At 43.4% G+C, this 18,305-nt stretch overlaps 1 protein-coding gene across 1 annotated transcript in view; it reads left to right on the top strand.

Moving 5' to 3' along the window:
* The window catches only part of RLF (rearranged L-myc fusion), a 29,841-nt gene extending 12,857 nt beyond the window's left edge, over window positions 1-16,984 (top strand). Inside the window, exons 4-8 of the mRNA XM_417721.8 lie at window positions 6,480-6,612; window positions 7,763-7,965; window positions 8,734-8,870; window positions 9,746-9,887; window positions 11,864-16,984. Coding sequence (XP_417721.5) covers window positions 6,480-6,612; window positions 7,763-7,965; window positions 8,734-8,870; window positions 9,746-9,887; window positions 11,864-16,564 — 5,316 coding nt within the window. The 3' untranslated portion in view covers window positions 16,565-16,984. The remainder of the gene's footprint in view (window positions 1-6,479; window positions 6,613-7,762; window positions 7,966-8,733; window positions 8,871-9,745; window positions 9,888-11,863) is intronic.
* Window positions 16,985-18,305: the final 1,321 nt, after the last annotated feature.

Raw genomic sequence — 18,305 nt, 5'->3', positions numbered from 1 at the left:
ACTGCTTGTGCAGAAGGGTGATGTGAGGCATGGTACCAAGCCTTACTGAAATCCAGAAGGGTGACATCCACTGCCTTCCCTTTATCCGCCCAGCAGGCGACCTTATTTCAGAAGGAGACCACATTTCTTAGGCAGAACTTACCTGTGATGAATCCGTGTTGCCTGCACCTGATAACAGCTTTGTACTTTAACTGCCTCTCCATGTTCCCCGGGACAATCTTCTCTACAGCTTTTGCAGGGGCTGAGGTTAGTCTAACAGGTCTGCAGCTTCCTGGGTCGTCTTTTGTGCCCTCTGTGTGTGAAGGTATAAGACTGTCTGGCTTCCCATCAGCAGGGCCTTCCCAGAGTCTTTGGTAAATGGTTGAGAGGGGTCCAGCTAATAACTTCCACTAAATCCCTTCAGCGTTCTGAGATGAGTCACATCTGGACTTAGGAAAATTGAGCTGATACAGCTGTTCCCTTAATATTTCAGTGACCACGAGTAGAAAGTCACTATTTCCCCAATCATGGTCTTCCCATGCTGTGGCATGGCACTGATTGCTGTGGCCAAGGCAGCCACCTGCCATAACCTTTCCCTCAAAGCCTTCCCTGTTCTCAAACAGTTAATCCAGGGGGCTCCTTCCTTGGTTGGCTCACTCAGTACTTGTGACAGAAAGTTAAGTTTAGCATGCTTTAGGAATTTCCCTGAACTGTGTGCCCTGGTTTGTCTGGGAATTTGAAATCTCCTATGAGGAGGACAACCAATCCTGAGATTTCCCCAGTTACCTACAGAATAACTCATGTGCTGTTGTCCTGGAGGGACATAGCAATGCCTTCTTTGCTATCTGTCCCCTTAGTGCTCACCCCAATGCTCTCTGCCCTGTCATCCCTAACAGCAGGGAATGTACGGTCTGATCCCTCTCCCATAGGGATGTTTTGAAAGGACTTAGTGCCTGGTGTTGTACAGCTGAAGTGGGAGCTGTCAGATGTGCTTGTACTTCTTTTGTGGATAAGATGCAGGGTTTGCTAGCACATCTGTAGCAGTTCTCTTGATCTCCCAGTGATGTGTGTAGACTTCTTATGTCATTGCATGTGCAGCTCTCCTAAGACTCCAACCTGAGCATCTTTGGGCAGCAGTGCTGACATAATATGTCCCTCACCTGTCAAATTCTAGTGGCACACCATCTAGCTGTGTATAAAATGGGGAATTGTTCTTGTGTTAATCAAAAATAAATGTATAAAAAATCTTCCCTGTGACACTCTTTCTGATGTATTTGTTTTCAAACTGTACAGGAAGGGAAGACCTGAGAGAAAGAGCAGCTATGTGAGCGTGATGGTTGCTTAGGTCATTTTTCCAAATGCTTGAATACACCCTGAAACTTTTGTGTGTTGTAACTCTTTTTTTTAGGCTCTTAGCACTGCTTAAGAGCTCTTGGAGCTCTCGTTAGGGGCACTTAAAGTCACTTGAATGCTCAGGGTGTGACTGTAACGCTGAATTGGTTTTCCTTGACCTTGTAAGTGACGTTTCAGTCTCAAAGGCAGAAATCAGTTATTGTAAGCATCACACGTCTTTGAATCTGTAAATTAGCACCAGCTCTTCTACTGCTATCAACAACTGATTTTTGAGATGGTCTTGTGGATAGGTGCCTTGCTGGTTAGCTTTCTGAGTAATGTTTAGAGGTAGCTTAGTCTTTAATAATGAACTTCAATTAGTGAGCATGCTAGGAGGTCAGAGCTGGAAATCTGGACTGCAGTTCTGTGTTTGGACAGAACTTTTGCACTCCTTCTGTTAGCTTGCTTTTTGTTTTTGCTGTCAGAGTAGCCTCAGGTGGAAGCACTGTCTGGCACTAAGTGTGCTTCCAGTACATGGAGTAAATGCACTGGACCTGCAGCCCCTTGAAGCTGTCTGTTGTGGAAGAATCATGGCACAGCTGGATTTAGAAGGGAGCTCCAGTTGTACCCTGTAGGACTATTTTGGATCAGGTTGCTGAGCCCTTGCACAGTTAGTCATGTTAAGCATCTCTAAGAATTTAAACACCAAAATGCTCCAGTGACCGTATGCTTTCTCAGGATTTCCCTTTATTATGACTGTTCTGTTGACTCTTACAATTAATGAAGAGTTTAGCTCCATCTGGTTTCTGAGAAGTATTCTCCCTTTGCTCTCTTTTCCTGTGGTTGCACAGACCCCTCTGAAGGCCTTTGCTGGACTTGCTCCACTATGCAAGTGCGTTGTACTGGAGAGCCCCAGTCTGAGTGTTGTACTACAGTGGAGCCTCAAAAATAGCAGACAGAGGGGAATAAGCACTTTACCAACCTCTTAAAGGCAGTTCAGCATAGGTGGCCTCTTTTGCTGTAAAGGCTCATGGCAGACCAGTGTTTCCCTTACAGATCTTAAAGGCAAGTTCTACCAAGCTGGAACCAATCCAGTTGCTCGCCAGCCTCCATAAACGCTTAACATAAAAATCATAGCATGTCCTGAGGCAGAAGAGGCCCACAAGGATCACTGAGTCCAACTCTTGGCTCAATGAAGGACTACCCAAAATCCAAACCATGTTTCTGTGAGCATTATATGAATGCTTCTTGAGCTGCAGCAGGTGTCCTTGGGGACACCTTGGGGGACCTGTGCCAGGTGCAACACTTTGTGTTTCCCTGTGTGGAACTTGCTGAAGTCCTTATCAGTTCCTTCCTACAGCCTGTCAGAGCTCCTTCTGAATGACAGCTCTGCTCTGCAGTGTGCCTGCTGTTCTCCAGGCTTTGTGTGAGATACAGACCAGCAGAGAACGTACTCTTCCACATCATTCAGCCCATGAACAACGATGTTGAAAATGTCAGCCCAGCGTTGACCCTTGAAAAATGCTAGTAAGAGTCAGCTGCTCTTTAGTCTTTGTATAGTTGGTTACAAAGCTTCTGAACCTGACAGTTGAGCTCATTTTGCCACCCACGTTATTCTCCCCTAATCCATACTGTAACAAGTTAGTTGTGGAGATGCTATGGGAGACTTGAAAGCCTTGCTATGTCTGTGTGCAGCACTGACTGCTCATGTCACCCGCAGCTTGTTGTCACAGAGCATATTCAGGTTGATCAAATACTCCTTGCTAAAGTAAGTCCTCTCTATTTTCAGTTCCATTGTTGTTGTTCTTTATGTGTCTGAAGATCGTTTTCAGGAGAATTTGTCCCACTCTCTTTCTGGGGACATTGACTGTGTTGACTGACGTGTAATTCCCTGGGGTCTCCTCCTTGGTTTTGGAAAACGTGGGCGATGTGGTTTTGTTTTGTGGTTATTTTGTTGTTGTTTTTTTTTTCTTGTATGCAGCAGGAGCATTCCCACAGTGGTTCTGCTCTCTGCCTGATGCATGATCAAAATGAGCAACAGTACTCAAAGCTGTTGTTTGAGGCTAGCTCGTTACCTTCCTGCTATACTTGCATGGTAAATTGTTAATGCAAGGCTCTATAGTTAATAAAACAGCACAGAATGTGTTCCTAACTAGATCAGGGATACACAAAACACATATTGCTTGTTCCTAGTCTTCCTTGTGCTTCTTGTGACAATAAGGTCTCCTACAGGTGTAATGCTTTTTGTTACAGACCAAGTTGCAGAGCACGGGGTTCTTGCTCATCCTCTAAAATTATGCAGCTGGTGTGTTATGTGAGCACGGAGGAAGGTAGTTGCAATGAGTTTTGTATACGTGCATCTTTTTATTGTCCTCTTTCATTACTGAGTTTTCGTGTAGTTCTTGCTGGGAATGATTTTCTAACAAATTTGCACACATTCTCTGTTAACTGACAAAACACCCCAAAGTCAGCCGGGTGCACAGCCTCCTTGAAGAGCCTCATGCACTGAGTCCATCAGTCACTAGAAAACAAAGCTATCCCGGTGATGAATGGGTGAATATAAACTTAAAACTGGACATGGGCTTTGGTGGTGAAGTTTATCCATTATAGATAAGGTGAGGGGGATGGAACTTGGTCCTTGAGGTCCCTTCCAGCCCAAGCCATTCCATGATGATGAGTATGCTGTGATACACTCAGAGCAGATGTATATAATTAGAGGGGGAAGAGGTGAAGGATGCCTGTTAGCTGTGGTTTTTAATTTGGTGTTTCTTAAGTAACTTGAGGAGTAGTATGGTTTTATTAGGAATCCTTTAAGAAGCTTCTGAGGCACTGACAGCTGTGAATCAATGTAAGTGAAACCTCACTGCAGGAATGTAATTTTCTGCTCATGAATCTTTTACTGGGAATAAAGCTTCTCTCCTCAGTAGATGGGTGTATCACCCAAGAGTTAAATTTAGGTCTTCCTGTGCAGAGACTTAAGAGTGTGATTTGCTGCAGTATTAGAAAGGGAAGTGATATCAATAGTTGGTCTGAAACGAACATCTGATAGCTAGGGACTGCTGAACATTGATATCTAATGTATTGAAGGATAGCTAACTGTGAAATGCAAAGATACCTTTTACACTGAATGCTTACTGGGAAAGTCCTGAGTGGCTGAAGGAGCTGGGATTGTTCAGTCTGGAGAAGAGGAGGCTCAGGGGAGACCTTATTGCTCTCTTTAACTACATGAAGGAAGGTTGTAGTGAGCTGGGGGTCAGCCTCTTCTCTCGTGTGACAGTGATAGGACTAGAGGACTAGAGAGGCTTCAAGCAGCACCAGGGAAGATTCAGGCTGGACGTTAGGAAATACTACTTCTCTGAAAGGGTGGTCAGGCACTGGAATGGGCTGCCCAGGGAGGTGGTGGAGTCACCAACTCTGGAGGTATTCAAGGAATGTTTGGACGTTGTGTTGAGGGACATGGATTAGTGAGAACTATTGGTAATGGGTGGATGGTTGGACTGGGTGATCTTGTGGGTTTTTTCCAACCTTGGTGATTCTATGATTCTGTGATTCTAAGAAGAACTTGGAGGTTTTGGTGGGCAAGAAGTTGAATGTGAGCAGCCAACAGTGTGTGCTTGCAGCCCAGAAGGCCAGCAGTATCCCAGGCTGCACAGAAAGAGGTGTGGTGGGCAGAGCTGGGGGGAGATTGTCCCCCTCTGTTCCTCTCTTTTGAGACCCCACTGCGTTCAGCTCTCAGTCCCCAGCACAAGAAGGATGTGGAGCTGTTGCCATGGGGCTGGAAGAGGCCATGAATATGATCATAGGATGCACTGTACCTTACAGAGGGAGACAGGCTGAAAGAGCTGCAGTCTTTCAGCTTGGAGAAGAGAAGGCTCTGGGTAAACCTCAAGCAACCTTCCAGTACCCAAAGGGGTCTTCTATGAGAGTTAGAGAGGTTTTACAAGGGCCTGAAGTGACAGAACAAAGGGTACCAGATTTAAACTGAAAGAGGGGAGATTTAGACTGGATAATTGGAAGAAATTTTTTGTTGTGGTGGTAAAGCCTGACACAGGCTGCTCAGGATTAGTGTGGGTGCCCCATGCCTGGAGGTGCTGGATGGGGCCTTGAGCTGCTGGTTTTAGAAGAGCCTGTCCCTGCCTGTGCCAAGGGGAAGGCTGGACTCTACCAGGTCCTACTCAACCCAAGCTGGTCTGTTGTATACCACGTGATTAAGAATACTGCTAATTGTAAGCACAGCTCGTTAGAGGACATGGTCATGCATCATATTCTCTCTTAAACTGGAGATGTGGCATGACTAAGAGGAGCGCTTTATTGCCCAGGCAGCCACCAATTGCTGCAGTTAATTGGTTTCACTTCGTCAGCTTTGGGGAAATTCTGCTCAATGGTACTGTGAGTTTTTCAGAGAGCATTTTCCTGCTAGAAACACAAGTGCTGGAATCTGAGAGGAGAGTCCTTTCCCAGGCACTCCCATTGCGTGGATCCTTCCATAGCTTGAGGATGGTTTTTCCTTCATTGCTTTCCTCAGATGAGCAGATAACTGAATGCCAGCAGCTCCCCTTCCTCTGCATTAACCTTTAGGGCATGTTTACAGATTTGGACTTCATACCAATGCGCTTTAATACCTCTCAGAGAAACAACCATTTCATCTCACTAATGTTAATGGTAGACATAACGTTTGAGGCTCATGAGACTTTTAACTTCATGTTTAGAGCTATTTAGTCTTAATTCCTGTTTCTCAAATGTCACTAAATGGTTTGTTGCAGAATTATCCTTTATCTTTTATACAAAAATTTCTTTATTTCTTTTTTATTCAGAAGCTAGAAAATGGTGGTAGACTTAAAGACGAGGGAAATGCTACACACATTAATGAAGAAAGATGAAAACTGCAGAAGAATTACAACTGCAGAACTGATTATTTTTTTCAGTTAAGAAGTCAGTCAAGTTTCAGGACATTGAAATTGGCAAACATTATTACAGAATTAGAGAAATGTACACGAGAAAGGATGTTGTATTGTTAAAAGCCCAATGCAAGCACCTCAGAGCAGTAATGACACTGAAGAAGAATGTGAAATTGTTAGAATACAATGAAATATGAAGATATGTAATTAAAAATTACCTGATGCTAATGTTTAACAAAGACTTTTAAGTATTTATTTCCATTTTTTTAGGATTCACATGATGCTTTACTGGAATTTGGGAATAACAACCTCCAAGTACTGGTGGATATCACAAGGGAAGGAGTATGGAAAAATCCAGTTCTTATGAAAATTCTATCCCAGCAACCTGTAGAAACAGAGGAAGGTAAGCAGGAGGCGTTGGCAATGAGGTGGAGTTGTTAAGAGGTAACTCAGTGTACCTTTATTGGGGAAACAATGATTTGAAGTCAGAAAGGAGTTACAGTCTCAATTGATTTGTGCAGGACATGTATTGTGTATGTGCCATGTAAGAATGTTTCAGGAATTTCAGCACTACCACTGTTTCATCACACGGACCTCATTCCTGGATCTTTGTGTATGATTATATGCAGTATAAGAACACACTGGCTTCTTTCTCCTAATTGTCAAGGGTCTTTTGAGTCATGTGTAGATCTGAAGACTATCAAGCTGTCTTTTTGTAGATGTTAATGACTTGGAAATAACCCTGTAGCTGTTCTGAAGCATGTTTCTTCAGCTAGGGCAAAGCGCATGCTGCATACCTCAAAAGAGGATCAAACTAAGTAGCAAGATTTTCAGTTGGATGTCTTTTGAACCAATGTAAAAATGGCTTTAATTCCTAATGCAGCTCCTTTATGGTTTTGAATTTCATTGAATACATTTTGCTAACTAATTACAGAAAAATCATTAGGAGTTGCACTCCTAATATTGAAGGAGCTTGCAGGCTCTTGCAGTGACCAGTTCTATTTGGTTCACCTAGACCAAAAGGCTGGCAAGTCTCGGGGGCTGGTTTTGAAAAGTACCCCAGAAATAACATTTTTACTCTGAAATTCACTTTGCAATTGTGGAAACATGGGAGTTTTTAACAACTTGAGGTAGAAAAAAAATACTTGGTTGAAATATTCTGCTTCTTTGGAATATAAAGCTATGATTAAAAGTTGAAGGTGCTGAATCTCAGCCATACCAGTAGAATCCTGTTCAAAATCATCTGATCAGTGCCCTTTGGGCACTGCTACAACATGATTCCATGCTGCCTTAAGGAATTCTGTCTTTTAGTGTTATTTCTACCCCTGCCCTCATTTCATATAGCCCAGCATTCCCTCCCTCCTGAGTTGCTGGGAATTTGTGTGGAAGAAAATACTCCACTTGTTGCCATCCCTTTTTATCATTCATAGCATTCTGTAAGAGAGCTGGCCACACTGCACAACGTCATACTGAACTCCGAGTGCAGGAAGGCAACTTCAGGGAGGTGTCAGCTGTGAATTGATGTATTCTCAAAGGCTTTTTTCTTTCCCTAGCAAATAAATTGATTACACGAGAAGGGCCTTCCTTTCTGCAGATGCGAATAAAACATTTGATGAAGTCCAACTGCATCCCTCAAGCCACTTTCTTGTCAAAACTGTGTGCAGATTGTCCAGATATTGCAAATGTTGCATCTTTTCGCCAAGCCTACATCACGTGTGTGTGTTCTATGCTGCCTAACGAGGACTCCATTAAGGAGGTTAGTAAATCATAGTCCCTCTTTATTGGATGTTTATCAATAATTTTCGAATATATTTGTGCAATGCTGAGAACTGAAGCTGAAGAATGAGTGTAACAACTGAGTTCCAAAATATCCAATGATTTATTGGAGATGACAGCAGTAACTGTATCTCTCCTCATCAAAGTAGGTAAGTAGGTGAGTTTTTCTCTCTTAACTTTCACTGTCAAAGCTTGATTTTGAGAAGAAAGGGCTGAAGGAAGTCTCAAGTCTTCCTTGCCTTACAAGCTGTCTCTCTTCTATAAAATACCATTGATAGAAACGGTCTGGTTTTGTGTCATGTTTTGGAACGTGATTGTTTGGAATTCATCCTTATGGGCAGAGGGCACGAGATTGGCCTTTTCAGCAGATCTTTTGACCTTTTTGGACCTGGGTTTTAATTGTCAAAAGAAAAAGAAAAAAAAAAAAGAATGCCTGCAGAATGCAGAGTTGGGAGTTGTAGATAGCATTGCCTTCATGTTACATACGTACGTGTTGCTAACTGCACAAATGGAAGAGGGTCCTAAAGAAAGGTAACACTGAGAAAGAGTCAGAACTCACTCCTATCAACTCTTGACATTGTTCTGTAGCTGAAAGGTGTGATGTAAACTCTGTGTTGTAAAAGGAGATGGCGTTTTGTTTGTGTGCTCGAGACAGCTTCCTTTGACAGAGTAAACATATATTTTAAAATATTTTTTTAAATGTGAACATATTAAACAGGTAAATGTGCTCTTAATTTATTTTCTTTAGATTGCAAAGGTGGATTGCAAAGAAGTACTGGACATCATATGTAATCTGGAATCTGAGGGGCAAGAAAACACTGCGTTTATTCTTTGTACAACATACCTTACTCATCAACTTCAAACAGCAAACGTGTATTGCTCTTGGTAAGTAGTACATATTACTGCTACTTTTCATTCTTCTTCACTTAGTGACTTTCATGTGAGAGAATTAAGCTAGTAAAGTACAAAAAAAACATAGTGGAAGTGGGTGCATCTTGAGAAATGTGTCAGGCTAAAATTCTTGTTTAGATAACTTATGACAAAATAAATAAAAACTACCACTACCACCAATATTGCCTACTAAACCACATCCCTCAGTGCCACGTCCCCGTGGTTCTGGAACATCTCCAGAGAAAGAGACCCCACCACCTCCTTGGGCAGCCTGTTTCACCACTCTGCTTTGTGTTGCAGTTTTTTTCCTCGTGGCCCCCTGTTTTGTTGCAGCACACAGCAGAAAAGAGACCAGCCCCATCCGTTTGACTCCTGAACTTCAGATATTTGTAAATCACAGAGATTTAGAGTCTTAAAGCACCGGGGAAGAGTTGTATCGTTGGAATGCAGATGTCAGCAGCTATGCTTCATGCCCTGTGGGAGAGCTGTATTGTGACTCATTGTGCCCAGTTTGGGTTTCTGTCTGAATGTTAAGACTCTGCGATTGTGGTTGTGGGTTTTTTTTCCTTGACTATTAAGGGAGTTTAAACAATTTGTTCAACTCTAGATGTCTGTATTAAACAAAATAAATCCTCTTGTCTTTACCCATTAAATAACAGGAGACAAACAGTTTTCATCCAATGCACGTATGGAAGTAAGGCACAGTAACTGTTCTTGTCAGCATTTCTAGGAGATAGAGACCTGATGGAAGTGTGCAGTGTTTTTTGGTAACGCTTCAATTATTGTGACATCAACTCTAAAGTGTGTAGACTCCATGCAGGTTGTGTCTATCAGCGATGTGCTTATGTTCTGTTTTTAATTCTTTGCAGGGAGCTGACGCTTTTCTGGAGCAAATTGCAGAGAAGAATAGATCCTTCTTTAGATTCCTTCTTGGAGAGATGTCGTCAATTTGGCATCATTGCCAAGACACTACAGCATTTATTTTTCTTGATAAGAGTCATACAGTCTGAAGTAAGTATACTTCATTCCAGAGGCTCTGGATGCAACTGGAATTGTTTAGATGAATTTACTGTTCTCTTAATAATTCTACTGAACTGCTATGAAAACATCAGACATCTGACTCTTTTATGATTAGGGGTCTACCGGTGATGAGGGATGGAGATTGTGACTGAGTTGGTCCATGGAGTTGTTTCATGTAACCCTAAACTTGTGTACAATTTGCTGCTCCACCTCACTGCACACAAGTCCATTGGGCCCAATGAGATTCGTCCTAGGGTACTTGGAGTTGGCTGATGTCATCACAAGGTCTCCCCATTATTTTTCAGCTGTCTTGGGAATCTGGATAGATCCCAGTTGACTGAAAGCTGGAAAATGTTTTTCCAGTTTTCAAAAAGGGCAGGAGAGATAACCCTGGTACTTATGGGCCTGTCAGTCTCACTTCAATGCCTGGAGAAAATTATGCTGGAAGTTAATGAAAAATTTTTGAAGAACAACATAATCATTGGTCACAGCCAGCTCTGGTTCATGAGGGGAGGGTCCTGTTTCATTAAATTAGTTTCCTTTTATGACGGGGTCATCCATCTAGTTTACCAAGGGAAACCAGTTGTTGTTATCTTTGTGGATTTCAGTAAAGCTTTCGATACTGTCTCTCAGAGGATCCTTCTGGACAAAATGTCCAGCATACAGATAGAAACATAAAGGATGAGCATTGGCTGATGGGTTGGGCCCAAAGGGTTATGGTAAATGGGTTGCTGTCAGGCTGATGGTCAGTCACTAGTGGGGTTCCCCAAGGCTCCATTTATGGGCCAGTTCTCTTTAAGCTTTTCATAAATGACTTGGATGTAAGACTAGGTGTTTTGAGCAAGTTTGCATTTAACACTAAATTGCCAGGAGCTGTTGACTGTCTCGAGGGTTGAGAGGCCTAGCAGGGAGTTCTTGACAAATGAGAGAGCTGGGCAGTCACCAGCTGCGTGGACTTCAAGAGTAGCTCTGAACTTTGCATCTGGGAAGGGCAGCCCTGGCTATACGTACAGCCTGGGTGATGAGAGCAACCCCGCTGAAAGGCATCTGGGGGACTTGGTCAGCAGCAAGACATGAGCCAGCAGCATGCCCAGGCAGCCAGGAGGGCCAGCTGTCCCATGGGGTGCATCAAGCACAGCACTGCCACCGAGTGAGGGAGGGGATTGTCCTGCTTTGCACTGTGTGGCCTCACCTTGAGTACTCTGAGGAGCTTGGGACACCATAGTGCAAAAAAGGCATAAAACTGTTAGAGAGTGCCCAAAGGAGGGCTATGAAGATGGGAAAGGATTTGGAGGAGAAGACCTATGAGGAGAGTAGCGTAAGTCCCTCAGTCTCCTCAGCCCAGAGGAGACTGAAGGGAAACCTCGTTGTGGCCCACAGCTTCCTCATGAGGGGAGTTGGGGGCAGCACTGATTTCTTCTCTCTGGTGACTGTGACATGATGTGAGGGAACAGCATGGAGCTGTGACAGGGGAGGGCCAGGTTGGATTCTTCACCACAAGGTGTTTGGGCATTGGAACAGGCACCCAGGGCAATGGGCACAGCCTCAAGCTGTTGGAGCTCAAGGAGTGTTGCAGCACCACTCTCAGATGTATGATCTGATTTCTGTGTGGTTATGCGTGGGGTTGGGGGTTGGACTCGATTATCCTCTGGGTCCCTTCCAACTTGAGATATCCTATGATTCTGTCTTCTGACATCTAAACCGGTTAGTGTGACTCTTACACAGAATGTACTAAATGTGAGATGGATCCCCTCATTGAAGAGGTTCCGTACATAAAGTAACTTAAAATATTGTAGGTGATGCTGATGAACTCAAGCATGTAACACTCAGAAGTCTGAATACATTTTGAGTCTATTAGATGCTATTGTCACATAGTTTCTTCAGAGAACATGTCTGGAATGCGTGAATGCATGTACCTATCAAAAGAAAGTAACATTTGTGGCTATCTGATTTTTTTTTTTTAACAGGCAGAAGAAGCAGGACTTGCTGTATCTGTTCTTTTGTGTGTGAGAGCCCTTCAGATCAGATCGAATGGAAGTGATGAAATGAAGACATCGGTGTGTAAAACAATAGCATGCCTTTTACCAGAAGACCTTGAAGTTCGAAGAGCTTGTCAGCTCACTGAATTCTTGCTGGAGCCAACTTTGAGTGGATTTAATATGTTGGAGGAGCTCTATATGCAACCAGATCAAAAATTTGATGAAGAAAATGCGCTGGTTCCAAACTCGCTCCGTTGTGAGCTGCTGTTAGCTTTAAAAGCATATTGGCCATTTGATCCTGAATTTTGGGACTGGAAGACTTTAAAGCGACATTGCCTTAAACTTTTAGGGAAAGCAGGTTCTGATTCTGAGGACGATGCAAGCTGTAATATGTCAATCAATGAAACCGACATGTTAGAAACTTTCTTCAGTGACTGTGATGAGGCGAAAGACCACAAATACTATGATGGAAAAGACCCAATAAACTACCACAAAGAAAAAGCAAGAGTGAAAAAACCAATTGGTTCTTCAGAACGATACCAGAGATGGCTTCAGTACAAATTTTTTTGTGTGCTTTGCAAAAGGGAGTGTATAGAGGCTAGAATACTGCATCATTCTAAGATGCACATGGAAGATGGCATTTACACGTGTCCAGTGTGTACAAAAAAGTTCAAGAGAAAGGAATTTTTCGTACCACATGTAATGGAACACGTTAAGATGCCACCTAGTAGAACACACAGACCTAAAAAGAAAATAATACTAAAAAAAGAGAGATCACCACAAAAGACAACAGCTTCCAGCAGCCCCACTCCGACCCTTCAGGAGAAGTCACATCAGCCAGAGCTCTCCGAAGCCTTCGGGAACGATGCACATGAATACGTCACATTCAGCCAACTGGAGAATTGCCAGCTACAGGACAGAGACATCTACCCGTGTCCTGGAACAGATTGCTCTAGAGTATTTAAACAGTTCAAATATTTAAGCGTGCATCTGAAAGCTGAACATCAAAACAACGACGAGAATGCAAAACACTACTTGGATATGAAAAACAGGAGAGAGAAGTGCGCTTTCTGTCGCCGACACTTCATGACATCCTTTCATCTGCGGGAACACGAGCGTGTGCACTGTGGGCCTCAGCCATATATGTGTGTGTCGATGGACTGCTATGCCAGGTTTGGGTCAGTCAATGAGCTTCTTAATCACAAACAAACGCACGATGATCTTCGTTATAAGTGCGAGCTAAATGGCTGTAACATTGTTTTCAGTGACTTGGGGCAACTTTACCACCATGAGGCACAGCACTTCAGAGATGCTTCGTATACCTGCAACTTCTTTGGTTGCAAAAAGTTTTATTATTCAAAAACTGAATTTCAGAATCACCTTGCAGTGCACAATATTGCGGTGTCCAATGGAGAAGTGAAGCAAACGGTGAAACTGGAAGAGTCTCAATTGCTCGAACAATCTGAAAATTCCCATCAGAATGAAACCTTGGATCCCACAGGATCAGAGGAAATCCCCCAGATTAAAGAAGAAGCTCTCTCTGATAGTGAGGATCTAGACAGTGAAAGTAATTGCAGTCTTCACTGTGGAAACCACAGTGGGACTGCTGCAGTGAACGAAGGCAAGGTCCCTCCTTTACTGATTGAAACACTGGCTCACGGTCAGACAGTTCCGAGCTTTCTCATGTCCCGAGAAGGAGTCTTCCATTCAGCCGATGTGAAACAGCAGTGTTCCAATGCAGCAGTTTGCTTTGATGAAAAGAAATTTTCCTGCGGCTTTGAAGGCTGCTGTTCCGCACACAAGAACTCCAGAAGTGTGCACAAACACCTCCGCAGGGCTCATCCGTATAACTTCAAAGGTAAAAAAGGTATGGAGGTGAAAACTAAAGACTTTCTTGATGTGTTGAGTGATGCTCCAGAAAGCCAATCCCCTACAGACATCAGTACAGAGTTCGGTCATAAGTCAGACAGAAATACCGACTCTCCAGAAAGCTCATACTGCAATGTAAATGCTAAAGGAAACAACAGCTTCAAGGAAGAAACATATCCTTCTTCTCCAGAAACATCTTTTTATGACAGTTCTAAAGAATCAAGTATTGAAGATAACATGTTGGAACTCATGTTAGGCTTAAAACATCTCAGTTTAAAAAACTCTAACATTCAGAGTTCTTCAAGAAGTAAGCGTGTTTTGGGCTCCTTGCAGTCTTGTTCATCTAGAGACACCAAGTGCCCCGAGTCAGGAGTCGATGCAACTACCTCAAAGTTTAAGTTCCAAGAGCAGCAAGATAACTTGCCCAGCCAGTACCTTACTCAGCTGGCAGCTAAACCATTCTTCTGCGAATGTCAGGGATGCACATGTGAATTTGTGACGAGAGAAGCTCTCTTAATGCATTATGTTAAAAAGCATAACTATTCCAAGGAAATGGTTCTTCAACTGAATATGTTCCAGCATCGGTACTCGCCTTTTAAGTGTCATATTTGCCAAAGATCATTTACGAGAAAAACACACCTTAGGATTCACTACAGAAACAAGCATCAGATTGGCTGCGAGCAGGTGGCTCATAAGGTGTGTTCTAATGAAAAATTTGATCACGTCGGCTTATGTACAGACGACGTGCATAAAAATAGTGCTGTTCCAACACCTGTCTGTCCAACCAAGGTTGAGTTCATTGACCGTTCTGAACAGCGGTGTCATCCTAAAAAGGAGGAATGTAGTTCTGAGACGGATTTGGAGTCCAGTGAGGAGACGGATGGTAACATAACAAGAAAATCATCCAAAATAGCAACTCTGGACAGCCATAGGGAAGAACTGGAAGCAAGAGAGGGGAGAGGAAGTAAAAGAACAGTTGCTAAAGGAAACTTATGTTATATATTGCATAAGTACCACAAACCATTTCATTGCATACATAAAAGTTGCAACTCTGCGTTTACCAACCAGAAAGGTTTGATTCGCCATTATAGGACTGTTCACCAGTATAATAAGGAACAGCTTTGCTTAGAAAAAGACAAAGCAAGAACAAAAAGGGAACTTGTCAAATGTAAAAAAATATTTGCATGCAAACATAAAGAGTGTGGTAAGCGTTTTTTCTGTTCTAAAGACCTCGCTAAGCATTGTAGTGACTTCCACAATGAACATTTGGACGACCAAAAGCTGCTTGCTGGGACTGAATCTGCAAGGTTTGCTTGCAATCAAGCCCAGTGCCCTGCTGTGTTTTGTACCTTCAGTAAGCTGAAACAGCACCTCATAGAAGAACATGCCAGCGGAGAGAGAATAAACAAGGATTTTGAAATCCATTGCGACCTTAACGGCTGTAACCGGATTTTCACGAACTACAGTCACTATTCTCAGCACGTGTATTTCCGACACAGTGAATATTACGACGATCTCTTTGGGAATCAGAAAGAGGAGCAAGATAATCATGACAAAAATAAAAGTGGACAAAGTTGTGTGAGAGGCGGTTTTGGCCTTAACAAGCAGAATGGAAAGAGGGTCAAAGACAAACCGAAAAGAACTAACAGAAGTAAAGAAAAGCATTTGCTTAGTTTCAAAACAAAAGAGGAAGCGTTGCAGATGTGTCAGGAGAATTCTAATCAGACCCAGTACCCGTGCATGGTTGTGGGATGTCTGTCTGTTGTAAAGTTGGAAAGCAGTATATTGAGGCACTATAAACGCACACATCAGATGACCAACATGTACATAGAGCAGAGGATTCAGAAACTTGTTCTTTGCGTTAAATGTGGCACAATGACTGAAAAGCAGTCCTGCTCTGAACCAGCTTTAGACTTAGATAAAAAAGACGTAGAGGTGAAAGAGGAGAAATCAGCTGATCCTGAACGTCCGCAGGAAGCGGAGAAGTCTCCTGTTTCAAACACTGACTGCCAGCATCAGGATGTGAGCAGTGAGGAGCAAAAGCGATGTCCGCCGAGTAGTGAGAGCTTCGATCCGAGTGCCTTTACGTATTCGGGCACTTTAAACTGTAGCCACGGTCCCAAAAGCAGCTGTTCGGAAGAGCATAACGTCAGGGAGTCAGTCATAGGGAACAGTGAAGAACTTTCTGAAAATAGTGAAAGAGAAAATAGCTCTTATTTCTCCAGTTTACAATTAGAACTGCCAAGAGAGAAGGATGCAGAAGGATGCGAGCATAGCGCAGTTAATCAGAACGCAAAAAGAAATGTGCTTTTTGCTACAAAAGACAAATTTCAGAAGCCTCCAGTCTCCAGACCGTTTGATTTAAAGACATATAAACCGATGGGCTTTGAGTCTTCATTTTTAAAATTCATTCAGGAAAGTGAGGGAAAAGATGACGATGATGATGATTTTGATGAGGTGGTGGAATGGGAGTCCCCCGAGCAGCTGCCGGTAGATAGAGCTTTGCAGCAAGAGGGAGAGGCTCAGAAGGACTCCCCTCTGAATAGCTGTGCCAGTGACAAAAGTGTCGTCATACCCCAAAGTGATCCCGGGCAGCTCACAGAAATGCAGCCCTTGTTGGCAGAGCCCTCATCTGCCCCTTCTTTAGAAAACCTGAGGGCGATCTTGGACAAGGCGCTGACGGGCTGCGGAGACCTTGCCTTAAAGCAGCTCCATTACTTAAGGCCTGTAGTTGTTCTTGAAAGATCCAAATTTTCCACAGCCCTTATAGATTTATTTCCGACGAAAAAGGCAGACGAGCTCTGCGTAGGAAGTATGTGAGCAGTTCTGCTTGGAGCAGCTTGCCTGCACTGCTGCTAATGGGGAGAATTCACGTCAGAGCAGTAGCTGTCACAGTTCACACTGTTTAGGTTAGTTTAGACTGTTTAATTACATGAATGTATAATATCTGTCAAAAGCATTGGCCAAGTTAATTTAGCTCCCTCTTCCCCTCCCCTTTTTTTTTTTTTTCTCCAATGGACTGCTGATTTTGGTGCTATTTAACACATCCGAGTACTGGAGGCTTCCTCCTGCAGCGTACATGTGCATGACTGTGTATGGAACAGTGCTGGGGTACCAGGGTTTGGGGCGATGGAGTTGACTTGAATGTGCACCTGAGGGTGCTTTGTGTAACATATTGTACACTACAGCATCTTATATTTTTTGAGTTATGAGTTTCAATAAATTACAATTTTTCACCCATTTGTTTACTGTACAGTAAATCCTTAGCGTGGCCTTCTTGTTTCTTGACCTCCTGCGTCTCGTTTCTCACCTTGGAGAAATGGCATTTGGTTCCTTTATCAGTGTTTTTCCCCCCCAGTCTCCATGAGAATGGCAGTGAGCAAACAGCAGTGCCGTCCCTCAGCGACTCAGGACTTGGAACAGTGATTTGAGCATCTTCAAAGAATGCACTGGAATCAGAATCTTTGAGTTGGAGGAGACCTTGAAGGGCCATCTAGGCCAATTCCCAGCAGTGTGCAGAGGAGTTGTGCTCCCAGCAGCAGGGTCCTTTATTGCATCTTTCCCATCTCGTTCTGTTAAAATAGAAGCTGTGAGAGGATATGATGCTTGAATCTTCTTGTTAGGTTTTAGAAGAGGAAAAATGAGGTCAAAATGTTAAATCTTGCACTGGGGTCGGGTGTCTGAAGTAAATAAAGCATCCTCCAAAATGGTTGTTGGTAAACAACATCCAAACGGATGATGGTGGTATGGCAGCAGAGGTGGAACCTTCCCACCATCATCCCGTGATGTTTTGTTGCTGGGTGACAGATGACAGCAGAGGGGCAGTCCGACAGAACGGCGTATTGACCTGAACTCAAGTTTGATTGTAATGAAATTCTATTCGAGTTGTTTCTTTCCTTTCCCATTGCTGCTTTCTGGTCCGTAGGAAGCTGTGTTCACAGATGGACGGTGAACATCCTCATGGAGTTTGTGAGTTAGTTTTGTGGTGTTGTTTTTTAATACAATTCTAGGTCCACAGAATCGTCCAGCAGCAGGAGGGGTTTCTGTGTGAGAGAAATGCATCACAGGAGTTTGCCTGAGACTGTGGGATAAATTGCTGTGGAAAGGCTTCTTGCAAATGCCCATCTCCTCCAGTGGAACTCACGGTGCATTGAGCTCCCTCTCCTGAAATGGATGTAGGAATGGTCACAGTTAATATATGTGGACAGAAGCAGCAGTGCACCAAATTCTGGCTGTTGGGGGCACCGCTGTCCTCACAGTGCGATTAATGAGCAAAAGAAAATGAAGTGCATATTGCTGCAGCATCACCTCTCCCTCCGGAGCGTGGTTTCCTACGTCCTTATGTCAAACTTCCCAATGATTTATCATTTTAAAACCATCACTTTGTTTGAGTTCGCATTTCTTATGTGGTTTATATATGCTCCATTACAAATCCTTGTTGCCAAAGAACTTCTGTCTCTACGTGAACTGAGGATGGTGCACCCGGATCCCCTCATCCCATCATCTCGATGATGAAGGTGTTGAGCACCGGTCCCAGGCAGACCCCTGGGGGATACCACTC

This window comes from Gallus gallus, chromosome 23, assembly GCF_016699485.2.
Source record: "Gallus gallus isolate bGalGal1 chromosome 23, bGalGal1.mat.broiler.GRCg7b, whole genome shotgun sequence".
Lineage (NCBI taxonomy): Eukaryota > Metazoa > Chordata > Aves > Galliformes > Phasianidae > Gallus > Gallus gallus.
The sequence above is the reverse complement of the archived record's forward strand: the minus strand, read 5'-3'. Positions and strand labels throughout refer to the sequence as shown.